Here is a 22,600-nt window from a genome sequence, read left to right on the forward strand (position 1 = left end):
GCAGGAGAGCCAGGCTGGGACCAGGAGCAGGGCAGGGACCACCACACCAGGACTCAGTGACATCCTCCACAGTCAGAGCCGTGCAGGGGTTTGAAATGGGGAGAGCAGAAGCAGAAAAACAAGTTACGAAGTCCCACTGTGTTGGACCCTTAGGATGGGGGGGGGGGAATGGGCCAATGTCACCCCCAGGTGGCCCCGGGAGGGTTTAGCTGGTGCCCAGAATCCAACACACACTTACATGGATCTTTCTGAACAGCCTGTGCAAGTGCCTTCCCACTATCTACAAAATCCTCTGAAAGTTTTTGTTTTTTTTTTTGAGACAGTCTCACTTTATTGCCCGGGCTAGAGTGAGTGCCATGGTGTCAGCCTAGCTCACAGCAACCTCAAACTCCTGGGCTCGAGCAATCCTGCTGCCTCAGCCTCCCGAGTAGCTGGGACTACAGGCATGCGCCACCATGCCCGGCTAATTTTTTCTATATATATTAGTTGGCCAATTAATTTCTTTCTACTTATAGTAGAGACGGGGTCTCACTCTTGCTCAGGCTGGTTTCAAACTCCTGACCTCGAGCAATCCGCCTGTCTCAGACTCCGAAAGTGCTAGGATTACAGGCCTGAGCCACCGCGCCTGGCTCACCACGCCCCTCTGAAAGTTTTTAATACCTCCTTTTGGAGTAGACCCTTCCTAGTGGAAGCTGGGCTAGTCTGTCCAAAACCATAAACCCAGGCTGAGAATGTATGTCTCTTAGTTAAATATAAAAGAAAATATCCACATCTTTGAAGGGTGTAGACAAAACTGGAAACAGAAATCCCCTCAGAGGAGCTGGGGAAGGATTATTCATTGACAGATCCTTCCTATATTTCTTTTTTTTTTTTTTTTGCCACTTGTAGATAATATCTATTAAAAAATTAAAGCAGAGAAAATTAAAAAAAGAAGGAAGAAAGAAAAGAAGGAAGGAAGGGAGAAAGGAGAGGAGGAGGAAATAAATGTCCACCAAGTCAGAGATCTAAGTCCTTTATTTCTACCATATAATCTTTTTTTTTTTTTTGAGACAGAGTCTCACTCTTGCCCGAGCTAGAATGCCATAGCGTCTCTACCATATAATCTTTAAGACATTTTCTATAAGACCTGGTGACTGGAAACTTCTCAAAGGAAGAAATTTCTCATAAGGGAAATGGAAAATCATGGTAATTTGCACAGAGAACATATCACTCAGGAAAAGATTATGAACACAAATTTCTTAAGGGGCTGCCCCCAGCACAGCAGTTGGTGTCCTCATTTTCAGACACAGATGAAGCCTTCAGACACTGTCTCCCGGGGAGGCCACCACACAACTCTGCACCCACTCACCAGAGCCTACTAGCTCCCTGGACCCTGTTAAAAACTCCTGCCGTGGAGTCCAGCCAAAGCTAGTTAAGCACCCCAGGCAGGAGTACTGCAATCTTGGCACCTCAATTTCCTGTCTGTAAAATGGAGATGATGAAAGTTCACATTTCATAAAGCTGCTATTGGCCATCATCATTCTTATTATCACATATAAACCCGTGCCAGCAATCTTGGTAAATTGCAGGGGAAAAAAGGGAGCCTCATGCTCTAATCCTTGTCCTATCTTCTAAAAATGGACATAAAAATCGCATCAGCAATCCAGGCACGAATCACAGATAAAGTTTCAACCTGAAAAACAAAACCAGGAAAAGGCCCACACACTGCAATGCTTACTCCACAATAACCAGAACAAAAGGCATAAGTGCCTTAATACTTGATGGCAAATGCCATCTTCTTTCTACAAAGGACACAGTGACTTTGGAGGACCAAAGAGGCTTTCATTAAGAAAGAAGATAGAACATGACAATTCCAAAGGAAGGAGTAGTTGTCTCGTGATACTACTGAAGATCAAGAATTCAGGCCAAAAGAAAAAGGTAGGTTAAATATAAATTGGAAATGGATGTCGTTGGACTTCAATGTGGCACCAGCTCTTCACATGTGACTGTTTATAGTGTGTATCCTCATTAGGATTAGGTGACTGCTAAGGTCCTTTCTAGTGTTAGGATTTAACAAATGTTGAATAAATGAATGGAAGATTTCATTAATGAGACTGCTAGATTACAAATGTATGCACTCAAAGAATAAAACATACGGAGTGAGTGACAATAAAAATGAGATATTGGCCAGGTGAGGTGACTCACACCTATAATCCCTGCACTTTGGGAGGCTAGAAGTTTGAGACCAGCCTGGGCAACATAGTGAGACCTTGTTTCTACAAAAATTTTTTTAAAAAGTTAGCCATGCATTGTGGCCCTTGCCTGTAGTTCCAGCTACTCTGGAGGCTGAGGTGGAAGATCACTCGAGCTCAAGAATTTAAGGCTGCAGTGAGCTATGATTGTGGCACTGCACTCCAGCCTGGGTGACAGAGTGCGACCCTGTCCTCCCCTCGCCCCTCCAAAAATAGAGATTTATTTACCTACCTAGCATTTGGCAGATTTTTTTTTCCATTTAAATGTTTCCTACAGTATCATCTTTAAGATTTCTAACTTTGAACATACAGAACAATGAACATCAACTATGAAATATATATGGCAGATGTCAACATCAAAGTCCATATTTACTATAACAAATAGGATTAAACTAAGTTAAGATTTTATGGAACTTCACTGGGAAAAACTAAATGAATCAGAGGCTATTTTAGAGGAATATTCTGGGGATCTCAAAACCTTAAATGAGGCTTGGATAAAAAGTGGTCAATATGTCTCAATTTCTGGTAATTTTTAAAAACTGCTGGGCTCCTCAAATCCAGATGCTGAAGGGCTGCTCTCCAACATGAGAGTTTTCAGACAGCAGCCTTGTGAGGATTAGGAGAGGCTCAGGCCCCGGCACTTGTCCTTCAACAAGCAGAGCTGCCGCCCTCCGGCCCTCAAATCCCCAGCACCTGTAGCAGCAGTGAATCAGCAAAGCTGCTCGGAAGCTAAGCCCTGAAACGGATGGCTTGTGGCCCTGGCAGTTTTTCAGCCAGCCACTTGGAAGTGTGAGCCTCTGAGAGCAACTTGGAAACCACCCCCAAGTGTTGCCGGGCTCCTGGTCCTAGGACAGGAAGCCTGGGTGGGTGGGGGTGTGACGAGGACCTAGCAGGGGCCCAGAGGGACAGGGGCCTAGGGAACAGTACGTAAACTTCACTGTGGGAAAGACTGGTCAGAAATCTAAATGTTCTGATTCATTTACATTTCTACCCTTATCTTCTCTACTTCCTGAATGCGCAAATAATAAATGGATTAAAAAGAAAACATGGAATGTCCATGCAGTGAAATATTATTTGACAATAAAAAAGTACTGATACATGCTACAACGTGAAAGAACCTTGAAAATATTAGGCTAAGTGAAAGAAGACATTCACAAAAGACCAAGTTACATGATCCTATTTACATAAAGTGCCCAGAAAAGGCAAATCCATAAAGACAGAAAGTAGATGAGTGGTCGTTTAAGGTGGGGGTGGGGGTGGTGGTGGTGAGGTAGAGGTAAATGAGGGGTGACTGCTAATGGGTGTGGGGCTTCTCTGTGGGATAACAAAACTGTTCTGAAATTAGATAGTGGTGATGGTTGCACAACTCTGAATATATTGAAAGCCATCGAACTGTACACTTTAAATAGGTGAATTGTATGGCATATGAATTATATCTCAATTAAGCTATTCTTAAAAATTAACACGTCAAAGATAGTGGGGCACAGTGGCTCACACCTGTAAGCCCAGCAATTCAAGAGGCTGAGGTGGGAGGATCACTTAAACCCAGGAGTTTGAGACCAGTCTGGGCAACACAGTGAAACCTCATCTCTAAAAATAAAATTAAAAATCTAGACGTGTTTACAGCAAAAAATCTATGCCAAAAAAAAAAAGAAATAAAAAAAAAAATCTAGACGTGAACATTACTAAGTCTTAGTTCTAATATTCAGAGTTTGCTGATGACAGATGAAATAAAAAACTAAAACTACAAAGCATCTCAATTTTGGATGCATGGCACACCTGGTACCCTAGCCAATTCTCTCACTGCAAATGGCTACGAATGCTGAAGAAAAGTTATAAGATACCTTTTTAAATGTATCAAAGAACTGACAGGTCAGTAAGCAATACTAAGAAGTCAAAAGAAAACTAAGCAAGGGCTGGAATCCAGACAGCAGGTGGAGCTTTGAGGTTGAGTATCGAGGGCATTTACAGAACTGAGCAAGCTTGAGCCCTTCACCCCCATCCCCTCACAGGACCTCAGCGGAGAGAAGACTACACAGAAAGCTGCCTATATCCAACCTCGGCGCTGAATGGAACAGGGAAAATCTTCCCTGAGAATGTGGAACCATTAGCTGGCCCCTAAATGTGCTGCAGCCCAAATTCTCACATTATAAAAGATACACTTATGGAGGATGAAAGGTGATCCCAGAAGGAAAGTGAGTAAATTTAAACAAACAATGAATTAATGATGTCTTGTTAAAGTTTAAAAAGAACTGAAATACACATCTGCAGGATAAAAGTGGAGGAGGGAATGATAGGAATTAAAGTGTTCTAAGGTCGTTAACTGAGAGTGAGGTATAAAGACACAGACTAAATTTAGACTGTGAACAGTTATGTAAATTGAAAGTTTTACCATGTTCATGGATCAGAATACTAAATATCATAAAAATGTCAACTTTATCCAAATTGATATATAATAAATTCAAAGTAATTCTAATAAAACATCCAATAATTGTCAGGGCATCTGACAAGCATGATCTAAAACAAAGATAGAAAAGCAAAGGGCCAAGGCATTACCAGACACCAAGAGTTGTTCTAAAATCATAGTAATTCAGTCAGTGTTATATTTGCACAGAAATAGAGAACAAATAGTAAAGAGTCCACAAATAGACCTACACATCTGTAGACACTTGATATATGCTTATGGTTACTGGTGACATTACAGATCCACATGAAAAGAGTATGTTTTTTAATAAATGGTACTGGGATAATTTGGTATATGTATAAATAAAGAAAGAAGTCAGGTATGTTGGCTCACACCTGGAATCCTAGCACTTTGAGAGGGCGAGGCGGGAGGATTGTTTGAGGCCGGGAGTTGGAGGCAACAGTAAGCTATGATGAAGCCAGTGGTCTCTAGCCCTCTATCTCACACCACACACAAAAATAATTATAAATGGTCGGGCGTGGTGGCTCACGCCTGTAATCCTAGCTCTCTGGGAGGCCGAGGCGGGCGGATTGCTCGAGGTCAGGAGTTCGAAACCAGCCTGAGCAAGAGCGAGACCCCATCTCTACTATAAATAGAAAGAAATTAATTGGCCAACTAATATATATAGAAAAAATTAGCCGGGCATGGTGGTGCATGCCTGTAGTCCCAGATACTTGGGAGGCTGAGGCAGGACTGCTTGAGCCAGGAGTTTGAGGTTGCTGTGAGCTAGGCTGACTCCATGGCACTCACTCTAGCCTGGGAAACAAAGTGAGACTCTGTCTCAAAAAAAAAAAAAAAATTATAAATGGATTAAAGACCTCAAGGTAAAAACAAAACAATAAAATTGGAAGACTATGTATATAGTGGAATATCTTTATAAACTTGAAAAGCAGGGAGGAAGTTCTGAAAAAGAAACAAAGTGCTAGCCATTAAAGAAAAAAAATTGATAAATTACATTAAAATTAAGAATTTCTGTTCATTAGAAAAAACATGGCCGGGCGTGGTGACTCACGCCTGTAATCCTAGCACTCTGGGAGGCCGAGGCGGGCGGATTGCTCGAGGTCAGGAGTTTGAAACCAGCCTGAGCAAGAGCAAGACCCCGTCTCTACTATAAATAGAAAGAAATTAATTGGCCAACTAATATATATAGAAAAAATTAGCCGGGCATGGTGGCACATGCCTGTAGTCCCAGCTACTCGGGAGGCTGAGGCAGCAGGATTGCTTGAGCCCAGGAGTTTGAGGTTGCTGTGAGCTAGGCTGACGCCACGGCACTCACTGTAGCCTGAGCGACAAAGTGAGACTCGGTCTCAAAAAAAAAAGAAAGAAAAAACACAAAAAAACCCTCAAGTGAAGACAAGCCACAAAATGGAAGTGGACAGTTACAACATATATAACTGACAAAGGATTAGTATCGAAAATAAGAAAGCAAAAGCTACAAACAAAAAGTCTAAAGCAACCCAATAAAAAATGATCAAAAGATTAAAGGAGTATTTCAGAGAAGCTGAAATTTGAATGATCAATAAATATATGGAAAGATGCTGGGGGGAGGAGGGGCATGAGCAATATACATAACCTTAACATCTGTACCACCATAATATGCTGAAATAAAAAAAAAGAAAAGAAAAAGAAAGAAAGATGCCTAACTCACTAATAATCAGGAAAATGCAAATCTAAACCACAAGAGATACCATTGTACTGGTAAATGGTACAGTACATATTAGTAAAAATAATGTAAAGTTTGATAATACCATTGTTCAGGGATGTAAAGCAAACATTACTGTTGAATTGGGGAAAATGTTTTGGAAACAATTTGCATTATTTGGTCAAACTGATGATATACACACCGGATGATTCATTCCACTCCCAGCCACAGACCCTGTCCACGTGTCCCAGGAACGTGCACAGCAGCACCGTTTGTCTCAGCAAAATACTGGAAATAACCCAAATGTCCACCAACAATAGAAAGGATAAATAAATTCTTAGACAATGGAACATTATTCATCAGTGAAAATGAAATACAACCCTATGCAACATGGAATAATCTCAAGAACACATAAGCAAAACATTTAAGTCACTGAAAAAATATACAGCAACATTAAGTTCAAAAACGTGCAAGATTAAACAAATTATTAATACAAACACGTGGTAAAAATATAAAGAAAAGCAAAAGATTGGCCGGGCGGGGGCTCACACCTGTAATCCTAGCACTCTGGGAGGCCAAGGCGGGTGGATTGCTCAAGGTCAGGAGTTTGAAACCAGCCTGAGCAAGAGCAAGACCCCGTCTCTACTATAAATAGAAAGAAATGAATTGGCCAACTAATATATATAGAAAAAATTAGCCGGGCATGGTGGCGCATGCCTGTAGTCCCAGCTACTCGGGAGGCTGAGGCAGCAGGATTGCTTGAGCCCAGGAGATTGAGGCTGCTGTGAGCTAGGCTGATGCCATGGCACTCACTCTAGCCTGGCAACAAAGCGAGACAAAAGAGAGAAAGAGAGAGAGAGAGAGAGAGAGAGAGAGAGAAAGAGAGAGAGAGAGAGAGAGAGAGAGAGAGAGAGAATAGAGAGAGAAAGAGAGAGAGAGAGAAAGAGAGAGAGAGAGAAAGAGAGAAAGAGAGAGAGAGAGAGAGAAAGAAAGAAAGAAAGAAAGAGAGAGAGAGAGAGAGAGAGAGAGAGAGAGAAAGAAAGAAAGAAAGAAAGAAAGAAAGAAAGAAAGAAAGAAAGAAAGAAAGAAAGAAAGAAAGAAAGAAAGAAAGAAAGAAAGAAAGAAAAGCAAAAGAATTATAAAAGAAAAACTCAGGATGACCTGGGGGAAGGGTGGGACAGGATCAGGACAGGGACACGGGGAACACCAAAGCTATAGGTTCCTTTTCATAAATGGGGCAATGGCTATGTGGGTGGGTCCTTGGATTCTTTTTTTTTTTTTAAGACAGAGTCTCACTCTGTCCTAGAGGTAGGGTACAGTAGCATCACCATAGCTCAAAGCAACCTCAAACTCCTGGGCTCAAGTGATCCTCCAGCCTCGGCTTCCAGAGTAGCTGGGACTAGAGGTGTGTGCCACTACTCCCAGCTAATTTTTCCATTTTTAGTAGAGATAGGGTCTCGCCCTTGCTCAGGCTGGTCTCCAACTCCTGGGCTCAAGCAATCCGCCTGCCTCGGCCTCCCAGAGTGCTGGGATTACAGGCGTGAGCACCCTGCCCAGCCTGAGGTCGCTGGATCCTCATTCTTTATACTAAACATGTTCTTTTGTATCTACTTAATAGTTAACAAAAACAACTTACAAAGTCAAACAATGTTCTTTCTTACTTTAAACAATGTTGTGAAGCATTAGCTTGCCTTGGGCAGCTGACTGGGTTACAGTAACCACAGCAGTTGGGGGTGGGGGGGAAATCCCTGAGACAGGCCCAGTGGCCCTGAGACTACTGAAATGAGAAGTACTTCACTCTGAGCCATGGCTTCTGAGCTACAGAGATACAGCTTCCCACGGGGCAGGTTGCAAAACCAAAGTAGAGCCTTTCAAACAGGACAGGAAGGTGACTGCTTAGATTAATAGTTCCAGTATAGGAAGTGGTACTGGGGTGGCGGAGGGGTGGAGAACAGATTCTACTGCCAGACCTTTTAAGACCAGAAGCTGAGGACGTTTTGATGTTACAATGAACCCACCCGGCCTGCTTCTGGCCTGCTCTGCACTCTCAGCTGGAATTCCCACCTCTGAGCCTCTGTCCACGCTGCTGTTTGGACATGAGTGAGCAACTCCCAAATCTCACCATGGCCTTTGCCTGCTTCCTTCCTTTGAAGTCCAAGCCCTAAGAACCATCTCTCTCCAATTTATAATAGGCACATTTGAATCCAAGAGTCCACACCTTGGTTTTCTACACATACCTGTGCTGATTACATGATTGAGGTCAACCTTAATTTGCCCTGGGACTGTTAAGCTGCTGATGTCCACAAGGAGCTCCAAGTGCCAGGCACACATGCTGCCACTCCACGCACATACTCAGCAAGTGCTGAGTCACTTCGTGCCAAACGCTTTCTCTTAGATCTGTTATTTTAATCATTTAAAAATTGGGGCTGGGCTGGGCTGGGCATGGTGGCTCATGCCTGTAATCCTAGCTCTCTGGGAGGTCAAGGTCAGGAGTTTGAAACCAGCCTGAGCAAGAGTGAGACCCCGTCTCTACTAAAAATAGAAAGAAATTAATTGGCCAACTAATATATATAGAAAAAATTAGCTGGGCATGGTGGCGCATCCCTGTAGTCCCAGCTACTTGGGAGGCTGAGGCAGGAGGATAGCTTGAGCCCAGGAGTTTGAGGTTGCTGTGAGTTAGGCTGACGCCATGGCACTCACTCTAGCCTGGGCAACAAAGCAAGATTGTCTCAAAAAAAAAAAAAAAAAAAATTGGGGGCCAGCAAAAGAAGTAGATTATGATCTCCAGGACAATATGCTTTGAGCACAAAACCCATTTGGAGTGTTTTGTTTTCTCCGAGGTTGGAGTCCCTCTGTGCTGTAATGTCCAATACCCAACAATGTGTCACCTTGCCAGATACCACATCTTTATACCTGCGTGCCACCCATATAGGCACCATCCATCGAGGAATTCTAGGACAAGAAAGAATGGGCCACCTAGTCTTTTTCCAGGTAAACAGAACTCTGAAGCTCTATCCACAAAGCTGCCCTTTCAGTGTTCAAAATGGTACCCAGGCCAACCACTTGAAAGGCCTGTGCACATTTGCGTATGCGCAAACTTAAGCCATTTGACTTTATAAAAAAATGGCCTTCCCTGTCTATATGGTCAAACACATGTACACAGAATGGCTCTGGGAGGGCACACAGATACTACTGAGTCACCTGGAAGGAGGGGAGGGACTTATTTGCCATAGTACATCCTTTAGAATCTTGTGATTTTTCTACTTTGTAAGGAAATTAAGATGGAAATCAGGCCGGGCGCCGTGGCTCACGCCTATAATCCTAGCGGTGGCTCACGCCTATAATCCTAGCACTCTGGGAGGCCAAGGCGGGCAGATTGCTGGAGGTCAAGAGTTCGAAACCAGCCTGAGCAAGAATGAGACCCCCCATCTCTACTATAAAAATAGAAAGAAATTAATTGGCCAACTAATAGATATAGAAAAAATTTGCCGGGCACGGTGGCGCATACCTGTAGTCTCAGCTACTCGGGAGGCAGGAGGATTGCTTGAGCCCAGGAGTTTGAGGTTGCTGTGAGCTAGGCTGACGCCACGGCACTCACTCTAGCCTGGGCAACAAAGCGACACTCTGTCTCAAAAAAAAAAAAAAGATGGAAATCAAAAGATTCTTCGAACTAAATGACAAAGGGGACACAAGTTATTCAGCAAAGAGTCATAAGAGGAAAATTCATAGCCATAAATGCCCACATCAAAAAGACAAAAAGACTGTAAATCAACAATCTAATGAAATGTCTCAAGGAATTGGAAAAGGAAGAGCAAACCAACCCCAAACCCAGCATAAGAGAAAAAATAACTATGGTCAGAGCCGAACAAAATGATTTTTCTACCTTGTGTATGTGTTCCTATTCCAAACACTGTTTTCTTCCTCAACTCCATACATTTTTCTTTCTCAACTTTCTCAAGGGTCCTATTCTCCTAATGGAGTCAGGGACTCAACTAACCCTTTATGTGCATTACCTCATTAATGATTCCACCCAATAAAGTTATATGCAAGGTAACCATTAGCCCCGTTTTGCAACTGAGGAAACTGAGGCTTAGAGAGGTCAAGTACTTTGCCCAAAGACTAATACCACATGCCTTATGGCTAGTATGTCTAAGAACCAGATATCAGCCCAGCTATCTCTGGCTTAGTTCATGTTTCTAACTGTTACCCTATTTTGCAGAGGTTCGTAACTGGGGATAATTTTGCCCCAGGAGGCATTTGGCAATGTATGGAGACAGAGACATTTTTGTTGCCATGGCTGGACTGCAGGCATCTATGGGTAAAGATCAGGGATGCTACAGGACAATCCCCCAAAAGAGAGACTCGTCCAGCCCCAAATGTCAATAATGCTATACTGGAACAAGACAAAAAGACAGAGAAACCATCTTCTGACCAAAACCCTCATAGTTTAGGTCCGAGTTCACCATGTCTACGTCTCATATTACAGCCAGAAACCCAATAAACTGTCAGCCTGCCCAGTGCCTTATCACACTGGAGTTCTCTCCAGCCCCGCTGCCAGTTCCTCTTCAGCCAATCAAGGCTGATCAGCCACCTATCCAACATTCACTGAGCACCAGATGTGTGCCAGGAAATGAGCTACACAGTAGGAATACCAGGATAAATAAGACCCTGCCCCTGCATCCAAGTTGCTGATGGTCTAACAGGGAAACAGGCAAATGAACCTTCAACTGTAATTGAGGTAAAAATGCATTAATAGAGATCAGAAGCTGGATGCAGTGGCTCGCACCTGTAATCCTAGCACTCTGGGAAGTCAAGGAGAGAAGACTGCTTGAGGTCAAGAGTTCAAGACCAGCTGTGCAAGAGTGGGACTCTGTCCCTACAAAAAATAGAAAAATTAGCCAGGTCTGGTTGCACATGTTTGTAGTCCCAGCTACTTGGGAGGCTGAGGCAGAAGGATCGCTTGAGCCCAGGAGTCTGGGGTTGCAGTGAGCTGTGATCATGCCACTGCACTCTAGCTGGGGTGACAGAGTGAGACCCTGTCTCAGAAAAACAGAGATCAGAGTGGGACGCTAAGAGGAGGGGCTCCAAACTCAGCTGGGCAGGGAGGCTGAGTAGGGCTCAGAAAACGCTTCCCAGAAGCATTTGAACTTGAAGGAATCAAACAGGCAGAGAGAATTCTCTCCTTCTCAAAGGACCCCTCAATGGAGCATGTGCTTTTCTCAGGGCACAGTCTCTGAGAATCCCAAGTTAAATGACTTTACTGAGAAAGCTTGGGGGAACTCCTAAGGAAACAGGAGGGCACAGAGCAGTCCCTGACTCTCCAGGTACAAGCTGGCTGACCCCTGCCTCTGAAGGATGGCAACTTGGCTGCCCCACAGGTCCAGGCCTTCTTCAACTGCAATTTTAACTGGCCTCTTTGGCTCCGAACCACCCTACACCTTGCAGCAGGAGGTAAGTAACATTTAATAAGTGCCCATGACACAGCAGATCCTGTGAATTACCTGCCTGGCCTCATGTAATTCTCAAAACAATTCCTCAAGGTAGATGTTGTTATCCCAATATTACAGATGGGAAATGGAGGCTTGGCAATGAAGTAACTCTGGCTCTCAGGACACAGAGCCACTAAACAGGGGAGCAAGGACTCACACTTGACTCCAGAGTCCTCGCTGCCTCTCTCTATCTGAGGGGAACTGCCTAGTTATCAATCCAGACCGTGCCGTTCACTGTCTTCACCACCTCAGTGAAGCCTTCCAGCATCAGAGTCGGTCCTCGCTCTGAGACCGCACGCTCTTGACCAGCCCTGCGGTATTTCTTACACTGCACTGTGAGTATCCACTCGACCAGCCGCACCTTGCTCCCGGGATCCAGTCTTACACATGTCCCCAGCACCTAGCACAGCGTCTGACACACTGGGCACAGAAAACGCTGAATGCATGAACATGTCTGGCCCAAGCACCATAAACCCACACACAGCCAGAGCAGCCTGCCTTGGAAAGACAGCCCGGAGGGTACACCCAGCCTTCTTCACAAGTTCAGTGGGCTTCCCCTCAGGCCGGGATCATGCCAAAAGTCAGTAATCCAGTCACACCTAGGACAGAGGTGGTTCTCTCAGCCAACTTTTCCTCCAGCACTGGAACAGCTGTGATTTATTTGTTCTTTGCTTTTTATACACTACATGTAGTAGCTGGCTTATGTTTGGGGACCATATTGTACAAAAATGTGTTTCTTTAAACATTAGAACCTTAGAAGAAATGTGCATGTGCTCCCTGCTCTCTTTCCCTTTTTGCCAGTTTGAGTTCATACGTGATGGCAGGAGGTGGAGCAGCCAGCTTGGACCATGACATGGAAGCCTAGATTGGAGCACGGAAAGCCACATGAGCAAAGGAACCCTGCTTTCAGATGACCTCCCACAGCAAAGCAAGCTTCGCTACCAGCTCTGGGCTGCATACTTCCAGAATGTTAAGAAGCAAGGAATAAACTTCTGTTTCAGCCACTGTATTTTGGGACTGCTTTGTTGGAGCACTTTAGGGTATACCTAATTAAAACAAGGTGTGACCACTGTCCAGTGATGAATCCATCCTGGTCTTTGCTGGTAAAACAATAATAGTAATATCAACAATTTCCCAACCAAACTGTAACTAGGATTTTGTCATTACTGTACAATTTTAAAGAAAACGCTATCTTGAACAGGTGATTTGAATCGCATTGAGCCTAGAGGAGGAGGAAAAACTAATCTGGTTCATTTCATCCTTGAGTATTACAGACACATCTCAGAGTTACGAATAGCCCAAGCTACCTTTTTCTGGCAGTTTGTCTGCAAACTGAACTGAACTCCAGCCTGATGCCCTTCCTCCAGCTCATTACCTGAATCAAAGACACCCAAAGTGGAAAATATGATAAGAACCTCAGGGGTGCTCCCTAAGAGCTGCACTTTTATCCCTCCATCCATCCTGGGCAAACAGTGTGCTTAGAAGAGCCTGGCACAAAGTAAGTGCTCAGTAAATGTCAAACTGGATTACTGGCCTGCTGCATGTGGACGATGTACTGGAGCTGGGATACAAGGATGAGTAAACTTGGTTCCAGTCTCTACACTCAGGAACTCCTGCTTAATGAAAGACAGAGCAAGATGTTGATAAGAAAAACCAATGAGGCATGTGCCCAAGTATTACTGCAGCATTCCTCTGGGATGGCCTGGGGACTTTGCTTCTCACTGCATATACCCTCACCTGATGTGAGCATATCTCCACCTGTGACTTCAGTGACCTTTGATGGATGACAGCTACTAGATCACCACTGGACAACTCCACTTTAATGTTTTGCAGCAGTGGTCCCCAATCTTTTGGGCACCAGAGACTGGTTTTACGGAAGGCAATTTTTCCATGGATGGGGGATAGGTAGCAGTGGAGTGGGGATCAGAGCTCAGGCGGTAATGCCAGCGATGGGGAGCAGTAACCACCCTACCAGACCAAGGCCCAGGGGTTGCAGGCCTGCAGTTTTACAGCCATCTAACTCCAACATGTTCAAAACCCCTCCCTCAAACCTGCTCCCTGTCCTGTTCCCTATCACATTGAACAGCATCAACATCCATCAGTCAAAAATTGGGGTAATCCTGATTCCTCCCTGCCCCTAACTCACTCATCAAAGTAATCACCAAGTTTTGTCAATTCTACCTCCACAACCATCTCTCCCCACTCTCTGCCTCTAACGTAACTCAAGGCCACCCTCAATTCTCATCTGGATTTTTCTAGCAGCCTCTTAATTGACCTCTAGGCTCAGTCCTTTTGATACATTCTGCACATAGCCAGAGTGACTTTTCTAATTCACAAATCCGATTCTTAAATGGTTTCCCATTAACCTAAAATGTAAAGTTCTTAAGTAGGTTTACAAGTTCCCCTAAGACCAGACTACAGCCTGTTTCTTCAGCCTTATATCTCTCATCCCACCGCCCCCCAAACTTGAGCTTTCTCACAAACTACTCCTTCAACTGAGAATACTCCCCTTCTCTTGCCTCACTCCCCTAAGCTTCCTTTAGGTGTCAGCTTTTTGGGGGCAGAACCTCCCTGGATTCAACTTAACTGAGTGAAGTGCCTCTATTCTGTGCCCCCGGAGCAAGGAGGGCAATTCTTCCATCATAGCAGTCTCAGAATTGCTTATTTATCTGTACATCTCCCACATGAGTCTCTGAGCTCTGGGTGATTATGATGATTCCAGTAACAGCAGCAGCAAACTCTTAAACAGCATTTACTTAGTGTCAGTAATTGTTCTAAGCACTTTACACCTATTACCTCATTTAACCTTTGTAACAATCGAAGGCAGATTTTATTATGTGTGCTTTAAGGATGAGGAAGGCAAAGGCAGAGAAAGAGCCAAAAGTGCCTAAGGACACAGCACAGAGTGGGGATTCCAACCGCGCCGCCTAGCTTCCTGGTTCAGTCACACTCCTAAGCACTACTCCAGGATGGAGTCTACCTGGATCACTTGCTCTAGCCTCAGAACCTATTGGCTGCTGAGCCACCGCCTGCAGAAAGAAAGAATGAATGAAATAATTTTCTAGAGGGCCAGTGCTGGTCTCCCACTCTGCCAGCACCTCCCAGACCCTGGCAGACCTGTGCGCTCCCGCCCCGGCCGGCTGACGTGAGCGGCCCCGGCACTTCGCTCCCGCACGGCAGCAGAACGCCCACCTACCGCGGCGCGCGGGGTCAAGGGGCGGTGACAGCCAGGCGGCGGGGGCGGAGATGCTACCAGCTGGGATGTCACCCAGCCCGGGAGCAACTTGAGCCCCCTCGCCGAGGCAGGCGCTCCAGCCGCCCGCTTCTCGCCCTCTCGCCCGGAGGCGCCCCCAGCCCAGCTGCCCCACAGACTCCTGCCCTGTGGTGTCCCCTCAGCCTGGGTTCGTGTCCCATTCCACTTCCCTCCCCTCCCCCACACAACCGTCCTCAGCGTCCCGCCGCACCCCGTCCTCCGCCGCCTGCGTCCCGGCTCCTGGGACTCCCCCGGCCCCGAACAGTTGCTGATCCTCACCTGCCATGTCCCGGACCCCACCGCAGAGGGAGGTGCATCACGGCCGCGAGAAGGCCGGGGACGGCACTCCAGAGTAGACAAAGGGCGCCGCCATGTTAGAGTCGGGCGGAACCGACCTCGCTGGCTTCCCGGCTGCAACTTCCGGCGCATGCATAGCGTCCGCACTAGATAAGCGACCGCGAACAGACGCATGCGCCTAGCTATCTAAAAGTTCTACGTCGCAGAACTTCTGCTCGTTGCAACCATGTCTTGGATTTCTGTTCCCCATTCAACTAACAGTTCCGTGTTCAGCGTTCCCTGCGTGCTCCTCTGCACTGTGTTAAGCTCTCTGCGTGCCTTATCTCATTAAGTCCCCACATCTAACATAATATTATTCTCCGTATTTTGAGGAAGGTAAAACAGAGACGCAAAAAGGGTAAATGAATTGCCCATAGTCACACATCTGGTAAGTGATGAAACAGATGGGAATCCAGGTGTGGCTCCAAAGTGGCAGATCCAGATAATGTTTTTCTAGCTTCTAAACCAACTATTACGCCCTCCCCTATTTAGGCGGATCCAGGATTAGCCCAGGTTGTGAAAGAGGGTCTCCTAAAATAAGTGCCTGCAGACTTGCACAGCCACTTTGTGGCCTCTTTTTCGGTTTGAGGGTACCTCTAGACCATTGACTTCTCTACTTCCTCACAGTCCATGGGCTTTCTCTTTTCTTCATTTCAGAACCTGTTTATTTTCTATAACCCATAATTTTAACAACACTTTAGCCACCACTCTTTTGCTCCCTTTTCTTTTTGTCTCATGGATTAGTAAGAATGCCAACCCTGGGTGAATCCAATTGTCCTTTTTCACTTCGCCCACACCCAAATAGCCAAGTGGAGCTGGAGAAAGTACCCAGTGGGGAGACCATTCATTCCCTACAAATTTATGACCGCTAGCCTTTCAACATAGGGCAGAGGAATTTGTAAGGCAGAGGAAGGGCAGAGGAATTTACTTGAGTAATTGTCAGGAATTTACTTGGGTGGGGCAAGGAGCTAACCGCAAACTTTTGCTTCTGGTCATTGCTTGCTTGCTACACCGCTGTATGGGGAATTATGGGATGAGGTCATTGAAGCACGGGCGACTGGCCCATCAGGCAATAGAGGGCAACCAATCATATTAGAAGGACAATAGTGGTCAACCAATCACCTTAAAGGTCAACGCATGATCCACGCGTGATCGCTTGTGCACCATGGGGGTAAAAAGGCCTGCCATTACACCAGTCGGGGTCCTTGCCTGAGAGAGTGGCCACTGCGTTGGTGCTCTGGGGCTTGGACCCTGGCTAGCCAGAAAATGAACCTCCTCTTGTGTGATTACATCCTCAATGTCTCTGCTTTTCTGTCCAGTGGGGCTGTGGAAGGTCGGTCCCTAACAGTGAGACTACAACAAATGTCAGTCTGGCCAACTAATTCCTCCTTTCCTCACAATGACTAGAGAAATGAAATGGCTCAGCAGTTGACTTAATCCTTTCTTTTTTAAAAAAAAAAATTATTGTAGGCCAGGCGCGATGGCTCACGCCTGTAATCCTAGCCCTTTGGGATGCCGAGGCGGGAGGATTGCTTGAGCTCGAGTTTGAGACCAGCCTGAGCAAGAGCGAGACCCAGTCTCTACTACAAATAGAAAGAAATTAGCCAAACAACTAAAAATAGAAAAAATTAGCCGGGCGCGGGTGGCGCATGCCTGTAGTCCAAGCTACTCGGGAGGCTGAGGCAGGAGGATTGCTTGAGCCCAGGAGTTTGAGGCTGCTGTGAGCTAGGCTGACGCCGTGGCACTCTAGCCCAGGCAAGAGAGTGAAACTGCGTCTCAAAAAAAAAAAAATTATTGTAGTAAGAACACTTAACACATCTATCCTCTTAAATTTTAAGTGTACAATACAGTGTTGTTAACTATAGGGACAATTTTGTACAGCAGATTTCTAGAATTTACTCATCTTGCATAATTGAGACTTTATGCTCATTGATTAGCAGCCTCTGGCAACCACAATTCTACTCTCTGTCTCTGTGAGTTTGACTATTTTTAGATATTTCATATAAATGGAATCAAATTATTTGTCCTTCTATGACTGCCTTATTTCACATAGCACAATGCCCTCCAGGTTTATCTTTTTTTTTTTTTTTTTGAGACTGAGTCTTGCTTTGTTGCCCGGGCTAGAGTGCCGTGGCATCAGCCTAGCTCACAGCAACCTCAAACTCCTGGGCTCAAGTGATCCTACTGCTTCAGCCTCCCAAGTAGCTGGGATTGCAGGCATGCGCCACCATGCCTGGCTAATTTTTATGTATACACACACACATATACATATTTTTTTATTTTTAGTTGTCCAGCTAATTTCTATTTTTTTAGTAGAGACGGAGAATCTTGCTCTTGCTCAGGTTGGTCTCGAACTCCTGAGCTCAAATGATCCTCCACACTAGGCCTCCCAGAATGCTAAGATTACAGGCGTGAGCCACCACACTGGCTCAAGGTTTATCTTTTTAAAATTTATTTATTTTTATTTTTTTAGAAACGGAGTCTACCTCTGTTGCACAGGCTGGAGGACAGTCACGGGATCATAGCTCACTGCAACCTTGAACTTCTGGCCTCAGGCAATCCTCCCACTTCAGCCTCCCAAAGTGCTGAGATTCCAAGCATGAGCTACCACACCCAGCAGAGGTTTATCCTTGTTGTTAAATAATGCAGAATTTCCTCCCTTTTTTAAAAGGTTGGGCGGGGCACAGTGGCTCTTGCCTGGAATCCTAGCATTCTGGGAGGCCAGGGCAGGAGGATTGCCTGAGCTCAGGAGTGCAAGACCCCATCTCTACTAAAAAATAAAATAAAAATACACTATTGTATGTACATACCACATTTTGTTTGTCGTTCCATTTGTCAATGGATCCCTGGGTTGTTTCCACATTTGGGCTATGAGTAATGCTGCAATGAACATAAGAGTGCTAATATCTCTTCAAGATCCTGGATTTCAACTCTTTTGGATGAAGACCCAGAAGTGGGGTTTTTGGATCCTATGGTAGTTCTATTTTTAATTTTTTGAGGAATCTCTATCCTGTTTTTCATAGTAGCCTCACCATTTTGCACTCTCACCAGTAGTGCACAAGGGTTCCAATTTCTCCACATCCTTGCTGCGCCGTCATTCACTTCTTGTTTTACCAGGAAAATGATAGCAGATCTGATGGGAACGCTCTTGTCTTCCCAATACTAAGCATACAAATCTGCCTCTGTGTCCATCTGTGTTGGATGTGATCAGTCAGGACTTCACATCCGTTCTTTCCAAAGTCTAAAGAGATAACTGATGTAGAGGTTTGTAGCAGTGCATGGTGGCCAGTCTCCACTTCATGAGTGTTCAGAAGCAACAGCTCAGTGGTGACAGCCACTTGATTGGTGAATTCTAGGTGACCACTACTGGAGGCCCATGGTAATGACCATTCCTTCAGCGCCACCGCCACCCACACCCCCCCAACAACTATATAAACACTTAATTCTCTTTCTCTCTCGATATATATATATATATATATATATACATATATGTATATATATATATATATATTTAGATCGAGTCTCAGTCTGTCTGACTAAAGTGCAGTGTTGTCATCATTGCTCACTGCAGCCTTAAACTACTGGGCTCAAGTGATCCTCCTGCCTCAGCCTCCCGAGTAGCTGAGACTACGGGCTCGCCATGATGCCCAGCTAATTTTTTCTATTTTTAGTAAACATGGAGGTCTCACTCTGGCTCAAACTGGTCTTGCACTCCCAACCTCAAGTGATCCTCCCTCTTTGGTCTCCCAGAGTGCTAGAATTACAAGTGTGAGCTACCTTGCCCAGCCTAATTCTCTGTATTAAATTACACTCTGCTTAAAAGAAAACTAGAGACAACATAAGGGATCCTTGTTGGATTTCTTGTTGGATCCCTGTTGGTGATGGAAATGTTCTGCTACCTTGACTGTATGGATGTCAATATCCTGGTGATATTGTACTATAGTTTTACAAGGTGTTACCATTGGGGAAAACTAAATAAGGATACAGAGGACTCTCTCTGTATTATTTCTTACAATTGCAGGTGAACTTACAATTATTTTAAAATAAAAAGTTTAATTTAAAAGAAACCTCAGCCAGGAGCTGTAGCTCACACCTGTAATCCTACCACTCTGGGAGGCCAAGGAGGAAGGATCACTGAAGGCCAGGAGTTCGAGACCAGCCTAAGCAAAAGCAAGAACTCATTTCTACAAAAAATAGAAAAATTAACCTGGCACAGTGGTGCATGCCTGTAGTCCCAGCTACTCAGGAGGCTCAGGTGAGAGAAACGCTTTGAGCCCAGGAATGTGAGGTTGCAGTGAGCTGTGTTGACGCCACTGTACTCTATCATGGGCAACAAAGCAAGACCCTGCCTCCAAAAAAATAAAATAAAAATACATAAATAAATAGAAAAATTAGCCAGGTGTGGTGGTGCACACCTGTAGTCCAGCTATTTGGGAGGCTGAAGCAAAAGGATCACCTGGTGACGGAGCCCACCCCCCCCAAAACAAAAAGAAAGAAAAAGAAAACTGGATGAGGTTTCTGCAGGCAAATCACCCTCAAGGACAGAAATCAGGGGATCGCATTTAAAAGTGACACGGATCTAATCTATTTCATGCAGGTAAAGAAGGAGCTACATAAATTGTCACTATCACAGTAAGTACTGGTGCCTGGAGAAAATGTGCCCGCCGAGGACAAGGCTTTGGTAGGTGGAGTGTTTGCTGCAATTGACCATTATGGTGGGAACAGGGCTTTACGGACTGTAGGGTGGGCTGGCCGTTTACAACAGCACTGCAGAACTTCAAAAAAGAAAGATCTGGAGTTTAAATTCTCAGCTCAGGGCAGGGCAGGGTCAGAGAAGCAGGGACCATTCCTGACTGCTGTAAAAAAATGTAACGTCTCTTGTGGCTACAGGGCTCATGTAGCTAGAAATTGAACAGAGCTGACCCTTGGGGTTGCTGCTCTGTAATCGAGTTGCTATACGAGCTGTATGCATAGCCTGGCCAGGTGCGTGGAACCGGAAGGAGCAGCACCCAGGACCTGAAATGAGGGTGTCTGGGTGGATACAGATACTCTGCCTTACCTGACTCCCCAAATCCAAATCCGACTGGACACCGTTGGCAATAGAAGCAGCTGCTCCTCCCATCTGGCGAGTCTGATCCTGCTTTCCCTGGGGAGTGTGCGATGACCTCACCTGAGGAAGTTATTTTGCAAGGGGATGCCGACTTCCTGAGGCCGCACCAACCAACATCCTTCGTTTGTTTCCAGATCTGTAAGGAGAGTCAGATTCCAGATTGCCCCAGGAGACAAGCACAGGGTCCAACCAAGGAGCACATGGCTTACACCAGCGGGACACAACCTTTTTGGCACCAGGGACCTGTTTCATGGGAGACAGTTTTTCCACGGACTAGGGGGGGTGGAGGATAGTTTAGGGATGATTCAAGCATATTACAGTTATTGTGTACTTTATTTCTATTATTTTATTTTTTTTTTTTTGAGACAGATTCTTGCTTTCTTGCCTAGGCTAGAGTGAGTGCCGTGGCGTCAGCCTAGCTCACAGCAACCTCAAACTCCTGGGCTCAAGCGATCCTCCTGCCTCAGCCTCCCGAGTAGCTGGGACTACAGGCACAAGCCACCATGCCCGGCTGATTTATATATATATATATATATATATATATATATATTAGTTGGCCAATTAATTTCTTTCTATTTTTATGGTAGAGACGGGGTCTCGCTCAGGCTGGTTTTGAACTCCTGACCTTGAGCAATCCGCCCGCCTCGGCCTCCCAGAGTGCTAGGATTACAGGCGTGAGCCACCGCGCCCGGCTATTTCTATTATTATTACATTGTAATAAATAACAAAATAATTATACAACTTACCATAGTGCAGAATCAATGGGAGCCCTGAGCTTGTTTTTCTGCAACTAAGGCCACCACTGAACTGACAGGAGGCGGAACTCAGGCGGTGATTCCATTGATGGGGAGTGGCTGTAAATACAGATAAAGCTTCACTCGCTGGATTCCTAATAGGCCATGAACCACTATCGTCTGTGGTCCGGGGAGTGGGGACCACAGGCTTACACAATACAACAAACAAACAAGCCTTAGCTAACTAAATGAGTTTAAACCAGCTGGGCACAGTGGCTCACGCCTGTAATCCTAGCACTCTGGGAGGCCGAGACCGGCGATTGCTCAAGGTCAGGAGTTCGAAACCAGCCTGAGCAAGAGCAAGACCCTGTCTCTACTATAAATAAAAAGAAATTAATTGGCCAATTAATATACATAGAAAAAATTAGCCAGGCATGGTGGTGCATGCCTGTAGTCCCAGCTACTGGGGAGGCTGAGGCAGGAGGATCACTTGAGCCCAGGAGTTTGAGGTTGCTGTGAGCTAGGCTGACGGCACTCACTCTAGCCTGGGCAACAAAGCGAGACTCTGTCTCAAAAAAAAAAAATAAAAAAACTAAATGAGTTGAAACCTAGGGGATATGGGTGCAATTGGATTCTAAAAGTTCTAGGTCAGAGAAGAAAAACATAACATTAGATTTGGCTAAATAAATGTGCGCATTACAGAGATTCAGGGTTTGATGTTCTAGTTGGAAATGGTGCTAACAACACAATTGGTTGATTAAAATCTGGACTCAATAGTGGCCTTTATAAAATGAAGTTGAGATACCAGAAACTCCTTAGAGCAATAATATAGAAGAAGGCAACTAAGAATTTGGCCTAGATGGCTGGGACAGGGCAGGGACTAAGTATAGGTGTGTTGATTGAATGAGTGGATGATTAGGACTTGCCTGGTTTCTCATTAGGGGCCATTGGTTCAGTATGCTACTAACCAGGTCTCTCAGCCCCAAGCTGCTCCCCTCCAGTGTCTCCCCTCAGCTGCCGGAGTGATGCCTGGGGCCTGTCACCATCTGCAGACTTTCCAGCCTAAACCTCGTCCACCTGCTGCCCTCTGCCCTCCCAAAGCTCAGTTAGTATTCACATACGTGCAACTCTGCACTTGCACAATAAGGAGGATTTTCTAAGTAGTTGGCCATCTTGTAGCTATAAATCTGAAGAGCTATAGACAAATTGACAAATGGCTACTTATACAATCTATCAGTTTGATTATCCAAATCTTGAAAATCATGAATGATATTAATTTACAGATGCTACTTTCCCCCCCTTTGCTCACTTATCATGAAATGGTTTCCATAACTTTTCCTA

At 45.2% G+C, this 22,600-nt stretch overlaps 1 protein-coding gene and 1 long non-coding RNA gene across 5 annotated transcripts in view; one reads left to right on the forward strand and one right to left on the reverse strand.

Moving 5' to 3' along the window:
* The window catches only part of ZBTB17 (zinc finger and BTB domain containing 17), a 32,807-nt gene extending 17,312 nt beyond the window's left edge, over positions 1-15,495 (reverse strand). For all 4 annotated transcript variants that reach the window (XM_075994364.1, XM_075994369.1, XM_012763062.2 and 1 more), the window contains exon 1: positions 15,359-15,495. In XM_075994364.1, coding sequence (XP_075850479.1) covers positions 15,359-15,396 — 38 coding nt within the window. In that variant the 5' untranslated portion in view covers positions 15,397-15,495. The remainder of the gene's footprint in view (positions 1-15,358) is intronic.
* Positions 1,592-12,705, forward strand: LOC142861936 (uncharacterized). The gene is made up of 4 exons (XR_012913049.1): positions 1,592-1,917; positions 4,244-4,426; positions 11,662-11,788; positions 12,628-12,705. It is a non-coding gene; the product is annotated as an uncharacterized LOC142861936 (long non-coding RNA).
* Positions 15,496-22,600: the final 7,105 nt, after the last annotated feature.

Source organism: Microcebus murinus, chromosome 2, assembly GCF_040939455.1.
Source record: "Microcebus murinus isolate Inina chromosome 2, M.murinus_Inina_mat1.0, whole genome shotgun sequence".
Taxonomy (NCBI): Eukaryota; Metazoa; Chordata; class Mammalia; order Primates; family Cheirogaleidae; genus Microcebus; species Microcebus murinus.